Raw genomic sequence first — 25,614 nt, 5'->3', positions numbered from 1 at the left:
ACCCAAGCCTGCAATTGAACCAGGTCCCTGGCGTTGTGAGACAGCAGTGCTAGTCACTTGCCGTCCCTCTGTTTTTGAGTTGGTTGGTACATGTCCTTAGACTTTTGTATCTTTTGCCCAATGGAAGAAGGTGGAAGAGAATATGTCTGGGGTGCATGATTATGCTGGCTGGTTTTGCAAGGCAGCAAGAAATGCAAACAGAGTCAATGGATGGGAACTGGTTTCAGTGATGGGTTGGGCTTCATTCACAACTTTTCTTGTGGTTTTGGATAGAGCAAGAGCCATACCAAGCTGTGATACAACCAGAAAGACCCTGTGACCTTGCTGCTAAGTTCTTACCCAGTGTATTGATGATACTAGAAGCTCTCTGAATCGTTCTGATCAGTAATCTGTAAACTGTCGGTGCTGTTACATACTCTGTCTGAGGCCAGAACTCTCCAGTCACCTGATGAAGAGGGAAACCTCAAAAGCTTGTGAGTTTACTATCAAATAAATCGGTTGGACTTAAACCTGGTGTTGTCAAAACTTCTTACTGTGTTTAGACCAATCCAACACCGGCATCTCCGCATCACCCGGGAATACCCATTGTTGGCACTCACAATCAGGCCCCGCCCATTCCCAATCCCCACCCCCTCCGCCCGGCCGCGCCCACCACCAGGCCCCGCCCGCTCCGCCGCGCCCCGCCCACTCCGTCGGGGCCGCCCAACTCTTCCGGCTCCGTCAGGCCCCATCTCGTCCCCCGTGCCCCGCGCCCGCTCTACCAGGCCACGACCGCTCTGCTCGGCCACGCCCTAGTCCCTTCCTCTACACTGCTCGGCCCCGCCCCGACGCTGCCAATCCCCGCCCCCTGTGTTCAGCCCCGCCCCACACTGTGTTGTCAGACTTTTTACTGTGTTTACCCCAGTCCAACGCCGGCACATCCACATCCGCCCCACACCGCCAGGCCCGCCGTGATGTCATCACGCCGCTGCGTGCCTCCGCTGCCACGTCACAGGGACGGTTAAACTCGCGACAGAATCCGGAAACTCAACCGGCGGAAAGGGAGAGCGGAGAGATTACGGGAGTGTTTACCTTGTGTGGTGAGTACGGCGCAGCGCCGGTTCCTTGCTCTCTATTCCAGCGCCAATGGCCGCTTCCCGGTGGCCGAGTCCCAGGCGCGAGCAGACAGGGTCCGGGTGGCAGCAGGAGCGCCGAGAAATGGCCCGCCCGAGAGAGCGACCGGCCGCTCAGAGTGGACAGGACTGAGCCCAGGGGGAATAACCCTCGGACTGTCTGTAACCAGAGAGCCCAATCTGGCCAGTGTTAGACTGAGAGCCCAGGAAAAATAACCCCCTCACTGCCTCAGTGACCACTTATTGAGTGACCAGAGAGCTACCTGGTCAGTGTGGGCACAGATACTGATAGCCTAGGGTGAAAAAGCCCCCCCTCACTGTCTGAGTGACCAGTGACAGTGTCCACTCACTGTGCGAATGACCAGCAGACGGTGCCTGGTATCACTGTGTGAGTAACCAGTGGTCAATGCCCTTTCTTGCTGTGTGAGAGTGACCAGTGGGTAGTGCCTGGTCTGGCTGTGTGTGACTGATGTGGAGATGCTGGCATTGGACTGGCGTAAACACAGTAAGAAGTCTCACAACGCTAGGTTAAAGTCCTGCCAATTTATTTGATAGTAAACTCACAAGCTTTCAAGGTTTGCCCTTTTGTCAGGTGAGGTCAGAACTCTCCATTCACCTGATGAAGGGGCAAACCCCTAAAGCTTGTGAGTTTACTATCAAATAAATTGGTAGGACTTTAACCTGGTGTTATGAGACTTCTTACTGTGTGTGAGTGGCCAGCGGGTAGTGCCTGGCCTGGCTGTGTGTGAGTGGGCAGTGCCTGGCCTGGCTGCGTGTGAGCAGGCAGTGCCCAGTTTTCCTTGAAGAAAAGAAGATTGAGAGGAGACTTGATTGAACTATTCAAGATCCTGAGGGGTATGGACAGGCTAAATATTAAGAAACTGTTCCCACTCAAGAAGCAACCAAAAACCAGAGGGGCACTGATTCAAAATAGTTGGCAAAAGGAGTCAGTGATGTGAGGAATCTTTTGTCACCCAGATCGTGATTGGCGTCTGGAGCAAGCTTCATGAGAGTTTTGGAGGCAGGTTTGATCAAGTTATTCAGTAGGAAATTGGATCGCTATCTTAAAATTAATGTGCAGGAAGGCGGTGAACTATGGGACTAGGTAAAATGCTCTTTCAGGACGCCAGTGCAGACTCGATGGCTGAATGGCCTCCTGCATTATAAGTGCTAAGAAATGTTAATATTGTAGGTATGATTTAATTGCTGTTTTGCTCAGCTAAAGAAATAGTTAGTCACTAGTAAAGTTCTGTATTTTCTGGTTTTGGCTCCTGGTATAACATCAAAGAACATTACAGCACAGGAACAGGCCCTTCAGTCCTCCAAAGCCTGCACCAACCATGCTGACCCACTGAACTAAGCTGGTCCCTTCTGGGGACCATATCCCTCTATTTCATCCTATTCGTGTATTTGTCCAGACTCCCCTTAAAACTCACAATCATGTTTGCTTCCACTACCTCTCCCGGCAGTGAATTCTGGGCACTCACCACCTTCTGTGTTGGGGGGGGCGGGGGGAGCCCTTGCCTCATACATCTCCTTTAAACTCTGCCCCTCGCACCTTAAACCTTCTGACTATCCACTCTGTCTATGCCCCTCATCTTCTAGACTTCTAGCACGTCGCCCTGTGCACCTGTACACACAGATCCCTCTGTTAATCAATATTCTTAAGGGTTCTGTATATTTCCTATCTGTATTGGACCTTCGAAAATGCATCACTTCACATTTGTCCGGATGAAACTCTATCTACCATCTCTCTGCCCAAGCTTCCAACCGATCTATATCCTGCTGCGTCCTCTGATGGTCCTCATCACTATCCGTAAATCCACCAATCTTTGTGTCATCCGCAAACTTACTAATCAAACCAGTTACGTTTTCTTCCAAATAATTTATTTAATATATATATTTATCTATATATTATATAGAATCTATATATTATATATTATTTATATATTATATATCACTAAATATATTTAAGACGTGGGTAGATAGGTTTTTGATAGGCAAGGGGATTAAGGTTTATGGGGAGAAAGCGGGAAAGTGGAACTGAGCCACTTCAGATCAGCCATGATCTTGTTGAATAGCGGGGCAGGCTCGAAGGGCTAGATGGCCTACTCCTCCTATTTCTTATGTTCTTATGTTATATATTAAAAATGTGTGTGTATGTATATATGTATTCGCTGCTCTCCATTCAGAAATGCACCTTTCCACTGCTACTCTCTGTCTTCTATGACCGAGCCAGTTCTGTACGTGCCTTGCCAGCTCACCTCTGATCTTATGAGAGTTCGCCTTCTGCACCAGTCTGGTATGGGGGACCTTGTCAAAGCCTTACTGAAGGCCATGTAGACAATATCTACTGCCCTACCCTCACCAATCATCTTCGTCACTTCCTTGAAAAACTCGATCAAGTCAGTGAAATATGACCTCCCCTTCACAAAACCATGTTGCGACTCACTAATGCGTCCACTTATTTCCAAGTGGGAATAAATCCTGTCTCGAAGAATGATTTTCAATAATTTCCCTACCACTGATGTAAGGCTGAGGTAAGGTAAGGTTCATAATAAATTGCAAAGTGCCTTGCACACCCATTGATATAGAGATTGTATTACCCACTGGGGAAGTAACATGCTATGTTCACGCTGAAGAATTAATAGCTTTTGTAATTAAAGTTTATTTATTAATCACAAGTGAGCCTACATTAGCACTACAATGAAGCTACTGTGAAAATCCCCTAGTCGCCACACTCTGGTGCCTGCTAGGCTGCACCAAGGGAGAATTTAGCACGGCCGATGCACCTAACCAGCACAGCTTTCACAGCACCCGAAGGAAACCCACACAGACACTGGGAGAACGTGCAGTCAGTAGCCTAAGCTGGGAATTGAACCCGAGTCCCTGGTGCTGTGAGGCAGCAGTGCTAGCCACTGTGCTGTAATCCAGATCATTGCTTGATTACTACATTGGGAAAAGTAGTATATATTGTATCACAATACAGGGATTTTTTTTGGAACCTTGAAAGTTGCAGTTTATTTTGAAGTAGTTGTGGCAGGAATTACTTTTTGACTGGATGAATTGTAAGTTTTGCATTATAAATCCTGGCTCACTATTCCTCTAATATTTATATGTAACACCATTTGTCACTTGATTTCTTCACAGGCTATTGATTTTAATGGGCATTGTACGCGGGAATAGAAATCTACCACAAACAGGAGCTCGGTATTTTTTAATTTTGAAGTAAATTGTCATAATAAAACAAGACTATTTTCTGTTGTAATATATTATATATGATAAAATTACCTGGGCATCTACACTAATAGGATTTACAGAAGGTTTGATTGGGGGTGGGGGGAGAGAGCCTAATGGGATTTAGTAAGTTGTGACTTACTTTTGCTTGCATATTTTTAATCTCACCTTTTTTTTAAAGAAAACAGTTCGTATCAGTTGTTTAGTGATTAGATTTTGATAAGGTGCCATATAAAAGATTGCTACACAAGATGACTCATGGTTTTGGGTATGATATATATATATTAGCACAGGCTAACTAACAGGAAACAGGTTGGGATAAATGGATCATTTTTCAGGATGGCAAATTGTAACTCATAGGATATACGTCAGTGCCAGGGCCTTAACTACTTACAATCTATATCACTAGACAAAGGCACTAAGCCAAATTTGCTGATGTACGAAGATAGGTAGGAAAGCAAGTTATGAGGAAGGCACAAAGAGACTACAAAGGGATACAATTACGATAAGTGAGTGGACAAATTTGGCAGATAGAATATAATGTGGAAAAACGTGGGGCTATCTACTTTGGGAAGAAGAGAACTGTGGAATATGTAAATGTAGAGTACATCAGGATCTGGGTGTCCTCATAAATGAATCACAAAATGTAGCATGCAGATAAAACAAGTGGTTAAGAAATGGAGTGGTGTGGAGTATAAAAGTAGGGAAATTTTACTAAACTGTACAGAGTGTTAGTGAGACTGCACTAATTTGCCTTTGGTCTCCTTATTTAAGAAAGGGTACCTTTGTATTAGAGGCAGTTCAGTGGAAGTTCATAAGGTTAATTCTAGGGGTAAAGTGATTGACTTATGAGGAAATGTTGAGCAGATTAGACCTATACTTGTAGAAGTTTAGAAGACACAGGTGGTTTTATTCAAACATTGAAGATTCTGACGGGGCTTGACAGGTTAGATGCAGAGGATGCTCCCCCTCGTGGGGTAATCTAGAATGAGGGGGTTGTGGTTTCAGAATAAGGAGGAGATGAAGAGGAATTTTTTCCAGGGGTCATTGCTCTCTGGAGTCATGAATTCAAAAAATCAATGGAGGCTGGATGTTTGAATATATTCAATACTGAATTAGATAGATTTTTGATCTTCAAAGAAGTTCAGGGTTGTTGGGGGAGAGGGAGGTAAGTGGAGTGGAGGGCATGAGCTTACTGAATGGCAGGGCAGTCTTGAGGGATCAGATGGCCTACTTCTGTTCCTTTTTCACCTGTTCTTTAATTCAGCGAAGGCTATTAAAGATAGAAAATGGAAGTGATCCAGGTCATACATCGTAACAAACATATCAGGGCTTGGAAAGAGAAGAAATAAGCCAAAGTTCTCATTTCTGATCAAGTTCATTGATGCCTAAAGTACTGAACTTGCTTTCACCTGTGAAATCAAAGCCTTCAATGAGAGAGAAGAAAATTGCATGAGGCAAAAAAAGTTGAAAATTAATCATTAATGGCTTTGTGTTGCTTTTGTTCATTTATGTGTGAGGATGAATTCTGTGTTCTCAATTCCACCTTGCATTAGTCCATTTTTCTGCCATGTGAAATAGATATCCTGTAAATGGTGTCAAGTATATAAGGTTATAAAACAACCTCCATTGTGTTTATAACTGTAGTTGCTCCTTACGATGGGCCAAGAACTGGCATTTAGAAACTTATGTGAATCAAATGTCTAAAACCAAATTTTAAGTAACTTTCTTGTTGGAGAATTAAACACCTTCTCCTTGCACTTGATGTCAGCACCAAGCATTAACAAAGCAGCTCAAATCAATTCCAAAGCATGCAATAATATACCATACTCCTGAAAATGATTTATTTGTGTTATAAACCTTCTCTGTACAGCAAACGTTCATCATGATTAAAACTGGAAGAAAAATGTGAAATGAATTCATTTACGTGGTACTGATGCATCCAAGCCAGCAGGTTTCGGTACCAGATCCCAGCCCAGATAAATTGGGAGGCTTGGTAGCAGGAAAGACACGTACTAATGTACAGTGAAAAAGTATTGTTTCTTGCGCTGTAATACTAAGTTTAAGTTTATTTATCATTGTCACAAGTCGGCTTACATTAACACTGCTGTGAAAATCCCCTAGTTGCCGCACTCCGGCGCCTGTTCAAGTAGGGGGAATTTAGCATAGCCAATGTACCTAACCAGCATGTCTTTCAGACTGTGGGAGGAAACCAGAGGAAACCCATGCAGGTGTGGGGAGAATGTGCAGACTCTGCACACACAGTGACCCAAGGCGGGAATTGAATCCGGGTCCCTGCTGCTGTGAGGTAGCAGTGCTAACCACTGTGTCATCATGCAAATCCAAGAACAAACTAATAGCTGATATAAAGGAGATTAACCAGCATTGTGGTGACCCGCTGCAACATGGGAAAGAGAAAGGAGGAAATTTGGTTACGTGGCTTTTGTGTTTTGAATTGTGAAATCAGCCTTATGTACCAGCTGCTGTGTCACTTGGTATTCAAATCTCTACTTTCTGATATTAGCTCGTCATAATTGATCTCGTAAGTAACCCAGAGCAAGTTAGATTGTTGACATTGCACTAATCAAACAAATATATTAAATCCTCAAAAGGAGAAGCAAAAAGGAACAATATGAAATTACTTATTACAATAGTTATTAAATTTTGATTTATTATTGTCATATATATTAGTATACAGTGAAAAGTATTGTTTCTTGTGCAGAATGTAGTCAAAGCATACCATACGTAGGGAAGGAAAGGAAAGAATGCAGAATGTGGTGTTACGTTCGTAGCTAGGGTGCTCAACTTAATGCAATGTAAGTCATTTCAAAAGTCAAAGAACAGAGAACAACACAGCATGGGAAACGGGCCCTTTGGCCCAACGAGCCCACGCCGCCATCTCAACATTGTGAGTGCCCTCTTCTACCTATGACCTTTGTCTACGCCTATTGGACTCCACAATAAAGGAACCATAACTAGATTGAGGGAAGGCTAACTTAGGGACAATTTGTTAACACCAATCAGCCTAAGAGCACGTTTTTGGGGTGTGGGAGGAAACTGGAGCACCCGGAGAAAACCCACGCAAGCATGGGGAGAATGTGCAAACTCCGACAGACACTGGCCCAAATCCCTGTATCTGCACAGCAAACAGTGATAGTCACTGCGCTGTCATGTTGCCCGTCAGCTGGTCCAGTTTAAGCGTACACTAACAACGTGAAGCACTAGGCAACTCTCGAAGCAACATCCAAGAGCAGCCCTCGTACGATCCACCGCGTGTATGCCCCTTGTTGGCCAACTAGACAGACCGAATCACCTGTGGATTGAAAGAAAAGATATCAATAAACATGCACAACTTATACAGACGTTCACAGAATCCCCAGAAGGTCAGAAGTAAGATACGTGAGCCATAAAATATGTTGGAAGGTCCATAGGAATCATTTGCTTCCCAGGAACGTCCCAAGGCTCTTTGATCTTTATTTAAAACAGTCTCCTGTATCCTTCCATCTCTAGTCCACTCATGTGCCTAACTAAGTAAACCTTAAACAACTCTAGCATGCCTGCCTCCACCACCCTACTCAGCAGTGCATTCCAGGCCCCCATAACCCTCTGTGTGAAAAACCTCCCTCTAACATCCGAAATATACCTTGCCCCCCTCACCTTAAGCCCGTGGCCCCTCGTAATTTTTGTATCCAACCTAGGAAAAACCTTACCACTGTTCACTGTGTCTGTACCCTTCATAATCTTATACACCTCTATTAGATCTCCCCTCATTCTCTGTCTTTCTAAGGAGAACAGCCCCAATTTGCCCAATCTCCCAAAGTCTGATAGCAGCAGGGAAGAAGCTGTTCTTGAGTTGGTTGGTACATGTCCTCAGACTTTTATATTTTCTTCCTGATGGAAGAAGGTGGGAGAGAGTATGCCAGGAGTGCGTGGGGCCCTTAATTATGCTGGCTGCTTGGCTCCTTGGATGGTATATAAATAGTTTTAAAGCTGCGGTGCTAAATTTTGCTGAAACTAATATTCCTGTGCACTGACTTTTTCTGACTATCTGTGTAAACTTTCCAGCCTGACTTTAAACTTTCCGATTTGAACATGTCTGGTCAATAAATAGCTTTAAAAAATGGCTGAGGACAAAACAGGTTAAGTGACTGTTGAATTTCGTAGAAGTTTCCCAATCAAATATATATTTGAATAAATATAGCAAGATATTTTTTGAAGTTTGGCCTTTCTCTCACTCCAGGTACAGAGTACTATTCATTTAATTGGATGAAATGGACATAATTTATGGTTACCTTGGCAGAATTAAACAAACTAATACCATGTTAAATATAAAACAAAAATCTCTTTTTTGTTGCTCTGAACCTGGGTTGCAGCGCCAACATCGCATGTACAAGCTGCAAAATGACACTTTTGTAATATTACCACCTAGAGTAGTAGTTCTTGTTTAGATGCCAGTTATTAATATATACACAGCTGTAGATTTCAACCATTTGCACACTTGAGCATTTATATCAATGTAGTAGTGGAATAGTAAATGGTGATATTCAAGAAATACCAATGGAAAGAGAAACCAATTTGCTTTTGTTCTGTCTGATCTACATTTTTAAGCATCCACATTTTTCTGTGAAGTGATCGTGAAACTCTACATGAAAGATCCTTTACCTGAACGGTTTCTAGTATTGTTTGTTTAAAAATGTAAACCCTAGCAAGACATTGGCCATGGTGTTAGTGCTCTTAGTGTTGCACAGAACAAGGGAGCTTGGTGGCAAAGGCAGTAAAGTGGCTAAATTTGTCCCTGCAGAGCATGATGTGGAGATGCCAGTGTTGGACTGGGATGGACAAGATGAGAGGTCACATGGCACCAGCTTATAGTCCAGCAGGTTTATTTGAAATTGCAAGTTTTCAGAGCGCTGCTATTTCATCAGGTTAATGCTGGTGTCATGTGACCTCTTATCTTCCCCACAAAAGGGTAGCAAGATAATGGAGGACAGCAGAAGGGAAAGAGTTGATTATTTTGCACACCACTAGCTGGATTAAAGTAACTGATATTGGCCAGTGTCAGAGCTTACTAGCTTGTCTGTTCTTTCAATTAGGGAAAGGTATTGCAGGAGGCCCTAAAGTCGGAGAGTAAAAATTAAATTAAGCATTAACTAGAATAACCTATTGATTTAGAGAAACTCTGGAAGAATTCCAATTTGTTTTAGTCTTACTATGTGCAGACTTCCTCCAGAATGAAATCCATGTTAGAAATTTTGGAAAGATTGGAATGAAATCCAACTCCCAAGTTTAAATCAGCAACAGAAATTTATAAAGTATAAATTTTAAATAGTGAAATGAGATGCAGATGGTCTGGGTTAGCTGAACCATTGATGTTTATTTGTAAAACGCTGCTTTTGAATAAAGTTATGATTCAGCAAAGGCCAAATAATTGGATCACCAAAGCCTTTCCAAGTATTCCACTGTTAGTTGGTTCTCGGCACAGTACGTTTAGCATGAGCAGTAAGAACAATGAGAGATTTGGTTGAATGCAGAAATGCGGTAGTCATAGGGAGTTCTGTAGAGGATAGATAAGTGATAAAAAGCCTCCGCTCTTCTTCTGTCAACGTAGGGTGCACTTTATCTGAACCAGGTGACATACCAAATTTCAGGCATAGAAAGTAGCCTTTTAGCTTTGGCGAAGAGTCATTTGGACTCGCAACATCAGCTCTTTTCTCTTCTTACAGATGCTGCCAAATGTCAGCTGAGATTTTCCAGCATTTTCTTTTTGGCTTTCAGATTCCAGCATCCTCAGTGATTTGCTTTTATCCCTTTGAGTCCTTAACGCATTTAATTTTTTGCCCTTTTTATGCTATAAAGTTCAGTTTAGTGACGCCAGGGTAAGTTTCTTTGCCTCCTGTGTTATCTTTTTCATTCCCCATCTGTCTGTGCCACAACCTTCCCTGGTAATTAACTGAATCATTTGTCATGAGCCCGCTTTTCCTGTTTCCTTTTATTGTTTATTTTTTTGGTATCCTAGTTGGATACTCTACCTTTCCCCTTCAAAAAGAATGTGCTTAGTTTGCACCTGAACTATCTCTTCCCTGAATGTTCTCCATTACTCTGTGTTTGGTATACCCAGCAACTGCCTTTGCCAATCAATCTGTGCTTTGTATCCCTCCTAATAGAGCAATTTTGCTTTTGATATTTTTTAATCTCTTTTTATTAATTTTGTTGCCACAGTGCTGCAAAATATGATTGACTAGTAATGTGCTCATGTGCAGTTACCATAACTCCTCAAACAAGTTTACATTGAGAATTTATTAACACACAATTTCTAACTTGCTGTAATATTGAGCAATACCAGCAAAAGAAACGACAATTATATTTCTCTTAACTGCTTTTAAGAGTTGTAACAATCTATAAGTAAAAATGTATCTTTGATTAGGGCTTTTAAAGTGTTTCACATTTTTCTTACAACAGTGTCCAGACTGTGTGCTCCTCCTGCCATGATTCTTGATGACACACCCTTGTTTGATCCCATAATGTTAAGTGACCTGGACTGGAGCCAGAATATGGTGAAATTCTCTCCTGAAATTTCCCCTTTGAACCCTGGGGATGGACTTGTTATGAGGCCTCTCTGTACAGCTGACTTCAACAGAGGTACTGTTTAAAATTTAATTTACATGTTATGAGTAGATTTATGTCAATACTGACTCAATTTATGTAAAATGTTTAACTTTTTAGAATTAATGGAAGAAATTGACATTTAAAACTTAATTTCAGTCTAATTTTTAGCAGACTTTTGCTTTTTTGTTGAATATATTTGTGCAAGTATGTTTTTTTTTCTATTAAACTTGTAAAGGTTCAGTTTATTTTCTCATTCTCACATTACTTTGCCTGAGTATATATTTTCATGTTTTGCATTTAGCTACTTGAATTGTGAAACAACTCCTATGAAGTAATCAAAATAAATTGACAGGCAGTTTGTCTTGGCTAACTGACAGATATTTTGAACTTCCATTCCACGTGGTTAATAGTAAGATAGTGTATATAGTTTAGGAACGTGGAGGGAAGGGACTGAAACAGCTTTGGGAGTGTTTTTGTATCTGTAGTTCAGTTTTAATTACTTTATACTTTTATTGATTGTTCATCAGTTTAGAAAATTCCAGAATTATGGTTAGTTTTATCATTCATCCATCCATCTTTATTGTACCTATTCACAACCAACCATTATTCTTTTAATTTAGCACCCATGTGAAATTTTCCACTTTGCAAACAGATGTTTCTTGTTTCTCCAGAAGGAACTCTTCAAATGCAGACAATAAACATATAACAAAACTTACTCCAACTTATAAATCAAAGAAAGAGTTTATTAAAGAAACTTCATTACTCCAAACTTGGAGCCTCGCCCTGGGCTATTCCAAGCTCCCCACAATTCCCAACAGGTTCTTATTTACACTGTGTAAGCTGATCATCACATCGTTCTGTAATTGGTTCTATGGTTTATTGGGTTAGTTGACCCTTACAGCTTGTTACCGTTGGTCATATTACATCTGATTAAAAAGTTGTCACCGGTTACGTTCTAACAGTCCTTATAACCTCTTTCAATCTGATACAAAACTATGGGCAGTTTTGTGCTTATATTGCCATAGGCACTTAATGACTCTCACAAAGAGGGAGACCTTCCAAGCCTTCAGCCTTTGAACTCAAAGGTTTAAGATAAAAGACAATTGTGATGTGAAAATTTGTTCATTAACTCAAAACTGGCAATATGAAAATTGACTTGAGAAAACATGTAAAAGTACTGATATCAAATCCTAAGTTAAAATTATCTATATCTGCTTGCATATTAACTGGTTGATCAACTTCTTGCTGTTTCTGAGATCTTGTTGTGCCCAAAATGGCTGCCCCTCAGGTGCAAGTCTATTTGAAGCTGACCAAAGCATTTTGTTTGGTTTTGTTTTTTATTTGACAACCTGGGACCGTGCTGATAGGTTAAACATGTATATTGCTGATAGTTATTGTTTGAGGTTAAGAAGCACCAGCAGCAAGAGATCTTGTACATGCTGTCTAATCCCTTCTACCGCATCTGCCCAATTCATCGAACTTTCTATCCAACCTCCATTTAATGGAAGGAATGACCTACATGCTGCTTAATTGCTAATAAGCAGCAATAAAGTACTTTCCTATTGGAGCAAAATTAATTATTTTGAGTGGGAACATGTAAATAAATTAAACCCAGTAATGCATTATAAACAGACTTGATATAAGTCAGATTGGTGTAGATCTTGCCTTTATATAATGGTGACAGTCAAGTGATGATGAGTGCTAGCCCTCTCCCCAATTTTGATTTCTATTGACTGTGTTGGAAACGGAAGTTGAGAGAGAAATGAAATTGCCTGCCAGAACGCTATTATCTATCTTGCACTATCCAGCAGTTTATATCTAAAACTCTCTGCACAAAAACCATTTGATTTTGCTGATGTAACTCATTTAATTCTGATTTGTAAATAGGTCTTTTTAAGGTACTTGCACAGTTAACAAAAGTGGATCAAGTTGCACCTGAAATATTCATAAGTAAGTGGACTAGCACCTTTTAAAATTATCACACATTTTGTTACATATCATTGAGGAGCTTTCCAGGCTGCCTTATTGTAGTGAATTTCAGTACAACGTCAAGCTGTTTAATTTGTGAACTTAACTTCTAAATTTTATAGATGATACAGAATTAAGAAATGCAGCAAATATTGTGGAGAGGGGAACTTTGGCAAATGAATCATATATTGCATTCTCCGCTCCCCCTCTCATTCACATTGTCCTCCATTGCTGCTCTCCACCACTACCATCCTGCTCCCCCTCCTGGAGACCCTCCCTTTCCTTTGGGATGGGCTCCACCTAAACTCGCCTGTGAGCAATGTCCTAGTGAATTGTGACTGGGCTGTGGATAGGGCTTTAAACAAAATGAGGAAAGAAGAAGTCAGGTAAAGGGAAATTTAGAAGTCTAAAGAGCAGAGTCGAGGCAACACAGCAGTGTAGCAATTTGGGTTCTATGGGAGGGCCAAGGAGTTTAATGGTAATAGTGTATCAGTAAATAAGGTCCATGCAAAGAATGTTTTAAAAAGTGAAGTCTCTTCATTTGAATGCATAAAGCGTTCATCAGGATTTTCCAGCCTCACCTGTCGGTGGGATCTTCCATTCCCACCAAAGTCAATGGACTTTTGATTGCAAACACTGGCGGGACCCACCACAGCGTGGCCAGAAAATCCTGGCTGTGGTTAAAGTTAACGACCTTTGGAAAATAAATATTGCAGGTGGGTAAGGTTTTGAAAAGATATAATGAAAACAGAGGAAGAGCAGCCATGATAGTAAAGGGTGACGTATGGATAGTAGTAAGCAAAGATCTTGTCCCAGATGATTAGGAAATAGCGTCAGTAGGCAAGAGAGTAAGAGTAACAAGTCAGAAAACACCAGCTGAAGTTTCTAGGTCATCCATCCCATAATATTTATTGTGAGAGAGAGTATTAAATAAATAATTGGAACTTGTAACAAAACAATACTATAATCGTGGGAGACTTTTTAAACTTCATATATGAATTGCACAAATTAAATTGACAAAGGTAGAATGAAAAATGTTCAACAAAAATATGTTTCATTTGAAAAGAAAACTCTGTTAGAATGTTGCAGCCATGGTTAACGAGGAAAGTTGAGGACAGTACTAAATTAAAGGCAAAGGCTTGTAAAGTTGCAATAAGCTTTAAGAATGGGATGGTTTTAGAAACCAGCAAAGGGCCACCAGAAGGTTAATTTTAAAAAGGAGAAAAATACAACGTGAGAGTACGTTTGTCAGTATAAAAAGATTGCAAGACTTTTTATAAGTATATAAAAAGGAAAATACCTGAAGTATTTTAAAGGCAGAGACTGGCAAAATCTGTTGTGGAAAATGAGGATGGCATGGAGGGCCAAAGGGCCTGTTCCTGTGCTATGCTGTACTGTTCTTTGAAATGGCAAAGACGTTGAATATTTTGTTTCTGTTTTCATATTAGAAGACAATTCACATATCAGAAATAGAGGGTCACCAAGCCATTCATAACATGAGGAACTTAAAGTTATTAATGTAGTTAGAGAGATGATGTTCAAAAAAACTTATGGGATTAAAAGCTGACAAATCCCTAGGATCTGCTGGCCTGCATCCTTGGGGCTTTTCGGAGGTAGTTGTAGAGATAGCCGATGATTTGTTATGATTTTCCAAACCTTCCTAGATTGCATAATGGTCCCAGCAGATTGAAGTAAGCAAATGTAAGATTGCTATTCAAGAAAGGCGAGAGAGAGAAAACAAAGGATTACAAGCTAGTTTGTCTGATATCAGTCGTAAGGAAAATGCTGGAATCTATTAGTAAGAAAGCCTTAGTGAACTTAGAAAATTGTATGATTAGACACGTGGTTTTACGGAAAGGAAATTATGATTGACAAAATTATTCAAGATTTTTGAGTCTGAGTAAATCTGGACAGTACTCTCAGGAATTTAGAAGAATGAGAGGCAATCTTATTGAAACGTGTAAGATTCAAAGGGACTTGGCTGGATAAGCAGTGAAGTTGTTTTCCCTGACTATGGAATCTAGCATACAGTGGCACAATCTCAGCATGAGAAGTATCATTTTTTTGCATACAAGATGAGGATACATTCCTTCATTTTAAGGGTTGTGAATCTTTGGAATTCTTTACCCTAGAGGATTATCAATGCTCCATATTCAAGGCTGAGATAGATTGTTGGTCTCTCAGGGAACCAAAGGATATGGTGAGTTGGTGGGAAAGTGAAATTGAGGCTGAAGATCAGTCATGGTCACATTGAATGGCAAAGCAAGCTCAAGTGGCTATATGTTCTATTCCTGTTCCTATTTCTTATATTCCCCTTGATTTCCTCTCATTTCTCTACTTCTGCTACTATGCTGTTCATCCTCACCCATGCTCTCAGTGCACTCCACCTTGCTCGTTCTTGGGCAGGATTTTCAGGTCATGTCTGCCCCAAGAATGGAAAATCCCACCTGAAGAGTAGACATAAATGGGGAATTGTCAGGTTACTAGGCTGTAATGGATGGAGGGTCCCAAGGTTTAGCGCTGGGCCTCAGCTGTTTACAATCCATTATTAGTAACTTGAATAGAGAAATCAAGAATAATATATTCAAGTCTGCTGACGATAGAAAGTTGGGTGGGAGTGTAAACTGGGGAGGACCCAAGCTGCAAATAAATATAGGCAGACCTTTAAAAGGTCTGTCAAATTTTCCATCCCACCCACAACAGTTCACGCAGTGAATGGGACTGAAAATTTACCGCTCACCTTCTGCATCACCCTCTCCATGCGTTATTTTTCTCTCCCTACCCTCTTTTCCTGTTAACCATTCACCCCAATTCTTAGTATCTTTCCTCTGTAACCTCCTTGTAATTGCATCTGGGGACATACCAGTGGTCTGCCTGAAGAAGATTGCCTGTATTCCATCACACTGATGGTATACAGACAATGTTGGCAGCCATAACTGATAAGTAGAGGGGGAAAGAATCAGAATTTCTCTGGTGGATTTACATGTTTTAATACTCTAGAGCTAATTGCATAAATCCTTTTAGAATTAATACATTTCGATAAAAGATAAAACAGAATAATGTGTTTACTTGTGAAAAATTTATTTTTTTGCTGATCATTTTCTAAAACTTCACAGATAAGTTTGAACACATGAAGAAAACTGGAGACTATTATGTCATTGTTGTTGAAGACACTAACCTTGGACAGGTCATTGCTACAGCAACATTAATAATTGAACATAAATTTATACACGCTTGTGCAAAGGTGGGTCTTCAACTGATACTGTAAAATTAAAATGTTGTTTTTCTGTGGATTCTGAATTTTCTATTGTTGTAACCAGATGAGAAGAGGTGGACTGACTCCCCTCTATTCAACTTCCTCAGCTGATCACAGCAAAGATTTAAGTTTCTTTTTCACGAGGATAGGTGTTTTTCAAATCAGAATGTATTTAACTACTTGAGCTGTGAGCAATGAGCAGCCGGAGGAAAAGTAATAAAAATGCAATGTCAAGCATTCAGTTATTAGAGCCCACACAGACACATACATGCATAGTAATCAGAAATAAGGGGAGTTAGAGTCCAGTAAAAAAGGTAAAGTAATATACAGTTACTATCCTTTGATTGTCCTTAAGGTGTGGGTTCTAAATGCTGCAGCCAATTTAGATTAGTTAGTTTACTAGATGTGGTCAGACGTACAAGTTGTTGCAGTAATTGAGACCTCGGTTCACTAATAGGTTTCTAATAGAGCTGGCTTCTCAAATCAAGCAACACGCTTATTCCAAGAGAAAGAGAGTACAGTCTTCAGATTGTTTCCTCTGTTGAAGACTTTCTTGACACCACCTGTGTCACTTGCAATCTCTCTAGTGACTGGTTAGCCTTGCCTTTGAAATATTTTATCCAGGATGTTTTGGGTGGGCGTGTCTGTCAATGTTGTTGTTTCAAAATCCAGTATTTTGCATTTTTTTATGCCTCTTCCTTAAATGGTGATGCATTTTGATGGGTTTCAGTATTATAGAAAATGTCTCTCTTCACACTCCGCCTAAGGGTGATTTATTTGTTCTTGCCTTCACCTTGGAATGTGGACTGGCAATTTGCTCTGTCTCAGTTCAAACTGAAAAATTCCCAGTCAGTTGAAGGTTGAAAAATCATATTTTCAACAACAAAGGACACCATTCAGTTGTGGAATTGTTGCTATTGATAAAGCAATTGTATTTAACCTGTTCTGTTTACTTATTATAAATTTGGTAATGGGAACGCGTTTGTGCTTAGAGAAAAATTTTAATCAGTGTTCAGAATGATTCCATTGTCTAATGGTGGCACAGTGGTTTGCACTGCTGCCTCACAGCACCAGAGACCTGGGTTCCATTCCCAGCTTGGATCGCTGCGGATGCAGAGTCTGCACGTTTTCCCGTGTCTACGTGGATTTCCTCTGGGTGCTCCGGTTTCCTTCCACGGTCCAAGAGATGTGCTGGTTAGGTGTATTGGCCATGATAAATTCTCCCTTGGTGTACCTGAACAGGCACCGGAGTGTGGTGACTAGAGGATTTTTACAGTCAGCTTACTTGTGACTAATAACTTATTTGTCTACATTTAACCATTAAAATATTACATTAAGATCTAGATTTCTTTCAAATTTAGCGAGGGAGAATAGAAGAGGTTGTCGTAAGTGATGAATGCAGAGGAAAACAACTTGGAAAACTGTAAGTTTGAGTGTTTTGAAATCTTATGTATTTTGATATTGCAAGTGATCTTGGATGAGTCTATCTGGGGTTAATTATCTCCACTTTCAGGATTCCTTCTAACACTTTGTTCACAAACAGCCTTCAGTACCCTAATTTTTTTAAGCTTCTGTATCTTTTCTATATCCATCATTTTACTTTTGCTTTTGCATTTGCACCACCGCTGACTTTAGTTTACATCCTTCCCAGTGCTTGTCCTTTTTCCACAAAGGCTTTGGCCTGAGTCCAATTCAAGAGAATGCCTCTACAGCATTCCTCGCCCCTGAACGTGAAAGCCTCCCTTCTACTTTTTGTGCCTAAGCCACATATTGATGAGCGTAATCCTTTCTTCCTGAGCCAGACCGGTATGTAACACCATGAGTAATAGTGAGATACCAACCTCATAGTTTTGGTCTTCAATCTAGAATATAATGACTGAAACTGGTCTTTACAGGCCACTGTTATACTCTTTCTTGTGGCATTGGTTCTTAAATGAGCCATGATTTCTAGTTGCTGCTCTTCCTTTCCCCAAAGCATTTCTACTCATTGTTATGTCCCTTGGTGCCGCACTAGAAGATAGCACATAATTTAACCATGCAGTTGCAACCAAAACCAAAAATATACCCTTATTCTCCCTAATTGTGGAAACCCTTGAGTCAGTTTTTCTGATTGCTCTTTGGAAATAGAGGTAGGCAGTTCTCACCTCCAGTTTAACCAGGTTGTGGGGAGGGTTGAGGGTTGAAGGTTGAAGGCTCCTCCTTCTGACCCACAAACTGTGGTAGTAAAGCAACAACCTGCTCATCTTGGTTTTCATCACCACCATTCATCATTTTTATTCGTTGGTGGGATGTGAACATGGTTGGCAAGGCCAGCATTTGTTGCCAATCCCTAATTGCCAAGTTTCCTGAGCTCTGGAAAAATGAAACATGATGTGCAGCTGTTAGTTGTTTGACATGCATATAATGTAATCAAATTATTGCCCCACTGCTCTAGAGCCCATTCACCCTCCTGCAATCTGGTTAAACTGGAGGTAGGAACTGCCTGTTCAAGGAGAATAAAATCTGTCCTCCCCAGCCCCTCTCCTTTGTAAGAGCATCAAACATTAACTGTTTAGCTGGACTGCTGATCAGATTCTATGGCCATTATTTAAAAGGTTTCATTTGTTTAGTATAAAGCTGGGGCCTAGTGAACCAAATGCACAACTTGTGAATAGATTTCCTTCCTCCTTTCTACTCTTGGTTGAGGTGATGTGCGTACACTGTTTAGGCTAGCGGAAGAATCCACCAGAGTGGTTGCACCTAATTGCTATCCTGCCAACTGATGAGAATGAGTTTGAACTTAACTAAGATAATTACCAATTGTGGTTGTAGAGCCTCTTGATTACTTTTTGCCAAGAAGGCACTTCTATGAGGTACTGGAGAATTGTTTGTGCTTCTGGAACTGCATCCTAAAAAGAACATGAGGGAGAATGGCTACACTTCAACATCAAACAGTTAATGGGTCTTGAATAGTTAGGGTGACTGATCACAATTTTCTTGCTTTCATTAAGTAGCACAGTCCTATTGTGCTTCACTTGTCCAACCTTATGATACCTTTTTCTCCAGAGACTAATATTTCTCTCTCATTGTCCCTTTTGTATATGATTTTATTATGCTTTAACAGCAAAAGTAACTTTTCATTGTTTAGTTAATCCTAAATTTGTATTATATTGAATTTTGCGTAATATTGTGATTGTTCCACGTTGATCTACCTTCATGTTGTCCGAAGGGACGCAGTGTAAAAAATACTACAGTATATACACAAGTGAAAATAAGCCATATTACTAAACTATCGCTGTTTTGTCCTATTGACAGGTTAGTTTCAGTTCTCACACTTCTCAGCAAGAAACTCAACTGTTACAAAATTACATTAGAGTGCCTACCAAAGAATGAAGCCTTCTATCAAAAATTTGGATTTAAAACTACAGAAGAACTGTACATGCAGTGCAGATATTTTGACTGAAATTTGGTGAATTAGTTGCTTATTTGTTTCTGGAACGATGTTGGAGATTTGGTTGTAAACTGCTATTCTGACCTATTACTGTAAGATTGCATATAGTATATTCTGGTATGAATGGCAATTTCTCCTGCCTTTGTAGTGATAATGGGATCTAGTTGAAATTTAAGAATGTGTTTTATTCTCACTGAGCCATCTTGTGGGTGATGGGAAAAGTACAGCATAGTTCACTTGAAATTTATTAAACTTTAGCTTGAGGGCAATTTAAAGCACTACATCTACGAAGGAATATTGTTTTATTTAGAAACGGGAGATGAAGATAATTTTAGCGGAGGATTTTTGCTTGCCTGGCTCCAAAATCTTTGTCCTAGGTTTATCTCGAACTTGGAGCAGAACATTTCTATGCATTTATTTCTGACATTTTAAGAAAGAACTGAACTGGTAATCGTGCCTGTGATGATGCTCTGCCTGCCACAATGAAATAAGGATGCAGTTATACTATCACTTTTGTATTACTTGGAAGCAATTTCATTTACATGAATATAAATTTTGCAGGAATTACCAGAGACCTGATCAGTCCAAAGTACAAGTATCAGAATCTTGGGTTGATGGTTCATGAACCTTATGGGCACTTTCCAAGTTGAAGTGGCAATACTAAAATGCTTTTGTGAGAGTGTTCCCAATTGCATTTTTTTTATTTAAAAAGTTATTGCAAAGTTTTGTGCCTGTGTGAAACCATGCCTTCATGGACCTTTCTGGCAAGAACAGGAATACTTATTCACAGCCTCAAACAGCCCATAAGGTAACACCGGTGCTCTCTGCTGCTGGTCTGAGGTAAGTTTGCTAACGTGTAATTAGACCAAATGTGACTTTGCCAACATAATCAGATTGTTTAATTCATCTTGCAAGTTAAATTTGATTGTTTCAAAGTACACATTTATCTAATTTACTGAATATCTTATTTTTCTTTAAATATGTGTAAATGAAACTAAACTGCTAGCTAGCTCTGTATGCAAAAGAAGCTTGCAACTAGGTGTTAATTCCTGTTACCCTACAGATTTTAGTCTACATAATTAACATTAAAACAATTAACATAATTAACATAAAAACAAATTTCTCCCCAATGATATGAATTTACTTTTTTAGCCAATTTATGGGAGTAACAACACACCTCTCTGCTATACACAATGGGACCTGTTTTGTTTGCCACAATTTTTTGTCTAAATATTACAATTAATCTGTGACTTGGTAAAATTATTATTTGAGATGGCTTCATAAATTTAAATATAGTATCCCCATTGGGATTTGACTAGTCAGTAGTTTTTTCTAATATATATGTATATTGTACAAATTAAAAATGGTTTGGGGAAGTGAACAGTAATCACCATTGCTTATTGTTACAAGGACAAAATATATGAAAGTTGTATGAAAGTACTGAAGTAAAAATTGGAACAGGCGGTTTGGCTATATATTGTATATAGTTTTTAACTTGTCAAAGAAAGCACTATTTCCTATGGGTAAAGGTAAATTCTAGTGCGAAAGGGTGCAGCTATGGTAACATTTAATAATCTGAAGGGATTTGCTTTACAAAAGATTGTATATTTTCACCCTATGTTAATTTTTAAGAGTTTTGTCTAAGATACTAAGCTTTAGTTTTATACTACTGCATCAGAGCTAATATTTGTAGAAACTTGGGTTTACTATTGATGTGGACATGTTTTATCTATTATTTGGGTGTTGAGAAATGCTGTAAAGGATTGCAACGACTGATTTTATCAGTTTGGGCACTATTATTTATGGGACCAAGATGGCAAAGGTCTACATTTAAGTTCAACATTAAATGTCACTTTCAGTTTACGGTACTGACTACTTTCTCTCAAACTTCACATATCATCCATCTTTGGGCCCAACGATTACATTTGTAATATATGCTTTTTAAAAAGAAACTACGTGAACCATACAAGAAAGCATGTTATGCTTTTTTGGAATTATGGCTGCTTTTACGTACAGTTTTTGGTCTGGAAATTATTTTTTCATTAATGTTATTTAGAATAGAGTTAATGCATTTATGTATTTATTTATAAGGATACCATTTTTGTGCAAAGGGCAAATAAAATATCAATCTCAAATTGTGTAGTTTTGAATACATTTACAACATGGCTCATGAGTGACAATATTGAAGACCATTCTATTCCATGTCATCATTTTACCCTCCAAATAAGCAAATAGTTCTAATATTTACTTGCCTTGATTTGTAATTCGATGGAAAAGACAGCAAAATAATTAAATCGTTGATAGCTAATTACATTGTGCTAGATAAATGCATTTTAGATTAATTGTAAGGCAACATTTTTAACACGGCTAATCCAATGGCTACTGTTGTTCAGTGAACAACAAAAGTTAACTGAATCTTATAGCTTTTTGCAAGTATTCATTAATCCTTCAGCCAGTCGGCTTGAAAGCAACTCAATTGGCATATCTCCACAGATGTATTATACCATGGGCTAGCCATAGTTATCTTTCTCCTAAAATTCTACACTTGTGTAGGACTTAGGAGCAGGATTAGATCTTTCAGTTCTTTTGTGGTCTTAACTCCTCTTTGTTGCCTGCATCCCACCCTTCCCCCAAACCCATCATAACCCTCAACTCTCTTGTCAATCGAAAATCTGTAATCTGTTTATTTCAGCCTTGGATAAATTCAATGACCCAGCTTCCATTGCTTTCTGGGGAAGAGAATTAAGAACATAAGAAATAGGAGCAGGAGTAGGCCATCTAGCCCTTTTGAGCCTGCCCCGCCATTCAATAAGATCATGGCTGATCTGAAGTGGATCAGTTCCATTTTCCCGCTTTCTCCCCATAACCCTTAATTCCCTTGTCTGTCAAAAACCTATCCACCTGTGACTTAAATATATTTAGCGAGGTAGCCTCCACCACTTCAACGGGCAGAGAATTCCAGAGATTCACCGCCCTTTTGAGTGAAGGAGTTCCTCCTCAACTCTGTTCTAAACTGCCCCCTCCCCCCCCCCCCACTGATCTTGAGGCTGTGCCCTCTAGTCCTGCTATCCTTTCTAAGCAGGAAGAATCTCTCTACCCTATCCATCCCTTTCATTAGCTTGTACGTCTCTATAAGATCCCCCTCATCCTTCTAAACTCCCAACAAGTACAGACCCACAGACTAATGGCCCTTTTGAGAGGGTATTTCTCCTCACTGCTTACAATATAGCCCTCTTAAACTGTGTACCCTATTTCTTGTCTCCCACAAGTGGAAACATCGCCTTCATATCTGTTATTAAGTTCACCCAGATTTTTTTTTCAAAAATGTCACCCCTTATTCTTCCAAATTCCAATAGGTGTAGGACCAAACTGTTCAACCTTTCTTCATTTGATTAGCCCCTCATCCCAGCAATGAAGCTGTTTCTAATGCAATTTTCTTCAAATAAAGAGACCAAAATTCACACTCTCAAATGTGGTCTCACCAAGGCATGATGCAGCTACAGTAGAATTTCTGTGCTTCTATTGCAAGAGGATTGGAAAATAAATGTTAATTCTGCTTTTCTGTTCTTACTACCAAAGTAGACAACTTAACATTTTACTCCATATGCCATTTTTTTTTGTGTCCACTCAACCTGGGTATAGCTCTTTGCATATCCCTCATCTCAACAACTTCCTTTCGCTGCAGATTGGAAATAGTTAATGTCACTGGGATCGATGCTAGGCCCTTACTTGTTACAGCCTGCAAACACAAAAAAGCATTTAAGTGTACTCACTGCTTCCTGTAAGCTAAACAGTTCCCTTATCATAGCTAATATGCTATCCCCCACAGCAGGCTCGGGGGCCCAAATTTGTATATTTTTCCTACTGAAGGGGTCTCGTGAGCAAATTAAAGAAAGAGATGGTTTGGCACAAGAATAATTATTTTAAAATGTGGGGTTATGGAAAGAAACAATTAAGGATAGAGCTGCTATAATATTAATTAAATTAAAAGGTAAATAATAGATGTACAACATGGAACAGGCCCTTTGGCCCAACTTGTCCACGCTGACCAAGTTTCCTAATCTGAACAAGTTGAATTTGGCCTATATTCCTCTAAACTTTTCCCATCTATGTACCTGTCCAAATGTATTTTAAATGTGTATTGGTACCCACTATCACCACCTCTGGCAGCTTTTTTTATATATGTAAAAAATTTGCCCCTCAGGTCCCTTTTCAAATCTTTCCCTTCTCACCTTAAATTGATGCCCTCCAGTTTTGGGCTCTGCTACCCTGGGGAAGAGATCTTGGCTATTTATTTATACCCCTTGTGTATTTATAAAACTTTACCGCTTAGTCTCCTACACTCCAGGCAAAAAAGTCCCAGCCCCTCCTTATAATTCAGAATCCATTTACCATATCTTGACCTGCCAGCCCAGTTGATCAAGATCCTGTTGTAGTCTCCAATAACCTTCACTGTCCGCTGTTCCATCAATTTGGTAGTCATCCATAAACTAACTAACCATGCCTCCTATGTCATCCAAATTGTTTATATAAATGCCAAACAACAGTGGACCCAGCACTGAGCCCTGTGGTACATTGCTGGTCACAGGCCTATATTACCACCCTCTGTCAATTAGCAGCAAGCCAATTTTGTAACCAATTGGCTAGTTCTTCCTGGATCCCAATGATCTAACCTTACTGACCAATAGAGGGCCAGTGTATGTGGGTGGGTATTAACATGTGGTGCAGAAAATGTGAAAAACCAGAGACTGGGTGTAGACTCACACTCACCGACTTGGTCTCTTACAATCACCTCCAAACACACATCCTCCATCCCTCACATATCAGAATCTCACTCCCATGTAACTCTCCACAGCATTCCTTCCTGGGCCCAGCAAAACTGCATTCCCTGGGTTCCAATGCTGTCATGCAGCTGTCTCCCTCTGCCCAGCAACTCAGCTCACTTACCAATGGCAGTGTTTGCTGCTCCTCCAATCAGGGACTATTCGTCTCTCATTTGCTGTTAATAGCCTCACTAGGCAGCCTTGGGAGAGAAATGACCTGTGATTGAAGGAGCAGCTACATGCAGAATTTTCCATTGAAACTCCCCTCTTTAACACTAGTTTTAAACTGGTGCAGGGGGTTGCAAAGCAGAGCTTTGTGGATGTTTTGTTGCCTGCTCTGCAGCATGTAATATTGTTATTGTTATGGTAATTTTTGATGTGGCATCTTCCCAAATGCCTTTTGGGAATCCAAATAAAAATTACAGGTCTCCCTTTATCCTGCTTGTTAGTTACTTCCTTAAACAATTCTAATAAATACAATTTCCCCAATCCTTGTTGATGCTGCCTGATTAAATAATGATTTAAGTATTCTACTGCAACCTACTTAATATTGGATTCTAGCAATTAACATATTTGGCAAGATTAAATTACTTATTATGCCCATTTTTGTATACTTCCTAATGGTTGAATAAGGAATTTCATATACTGATCAGAGTAGTTGCAGCACATTATTTAATTCCAAGATGACACTGGCAGAAGCTGCAGCCAGATCAGATTGAGGAATCAACGATTTGCCTCCAACCAAGAATGTTTTACATAATGGTAAGAAAATACGTGCAAAATGCATATTTGCCCTTGGAATGTGATTAAATTTTCATAATTCTTATTACTGAAGTTATTAGCCAAGAATATGTTGTGAAGTGATTTGAACACATCCTGCTGATCTACAATCTGCATTTAACAGATGTATAAAATGAGGTACTATAGGCAGCCTGGTGGCACAGTGGTTAGCACCTTTGCTTCACAGCACCAGGGACCCAGGCTTGATTCCTGGCTTGGGTCTCTGTTGGTGCAGAGTCTGCATGTTCTCCCCATACCTGCATGGGTTTCCTCCCACAGTCCAAAAGACACACTGGTTAGGTGTGTTGGCTATGCTAAATTCTCCCTTAGCATACCAGAACAGGCACCTAAGTCTAGGGGATGTTCACAGTAACTTCACTGCATTGTTAATGTAAGCCTCCT

At 40.0% G+C, this 25,614-nt stretch overlaps 1 protein-coding gene across 1 annotated transcript; it reads left to right on the top strand.

Moving 5' to 3' along the window:
• Positions 1-979: 979 nt before the first annotated feature.
• Positions 980-21,744, top strand: gnpnat1 (glucosamine-phosphate N-acetyltransferase 1). Its single transcript, XM_080202705.1, has 6 exons — positions 980-1,079; positions 10,809-10,988; positions 12,843-12,905; positions 16,040-16,167; positions 17,541-17,602; positions 19,474-21,744. Exons 2-6 carry the CDS (start codon positions 10,835-10,837, stop codon positions 19,619-19,621), a joined length of 555 nt encoding a protein of 184 aa, XP_080058831.1. The 5' UTR covers positions 980-1,079; positions 10,809-10,834; the 3' UTR covers positions 19,622-21,744.
• Positions 21,745-25,614: the final 3,870 nt, after the last annotated feature.

Source organism: Carcharhinus amblyrhynchos, chromosome 14, assembly GCF_965287045.1.
Source record: "Carcharhinus amblyrhynchos chromosome 14, sCarAmb.v2.hapA, whole genome shotgun sequence".
NCBI lineage: Eukaryota > Metazoa > Chordata > Chondrichthyes > Carcharhiniformes > Carcharhinidae > Carcharhinus > Carcharhinus amblyrhynchos.
Note: the sequence above shows the minus strand (reverse complement) of the source record. Positions and strands in the feature narration are given on the sequence as shown.

Bases quoted from the DNA above. Each gene is read 5' to 3' on its own strand.
- gnpnat1 (XM_080202705.1), top strand. From the start codon at position 10,835: ATGATTCTTGATGACACACCCTTGTTTGATCCCATAATGTTAAGTGAC. The intron at 10,989-12,842 runs GTACTGTTTAAA...ATTTGTAAATAG, and splicing joins TACAGCTGACTTCAACAGAG to GTCTTTTTAAGGTACTTGCA. The intron at 17,603-19,473 runs GTAAGTTTGAGT...TCCTATTGACAG, and splicing joins GGAAAACAACTTGGAAAACT to GTTAGTTTCAGTTCTCACAC.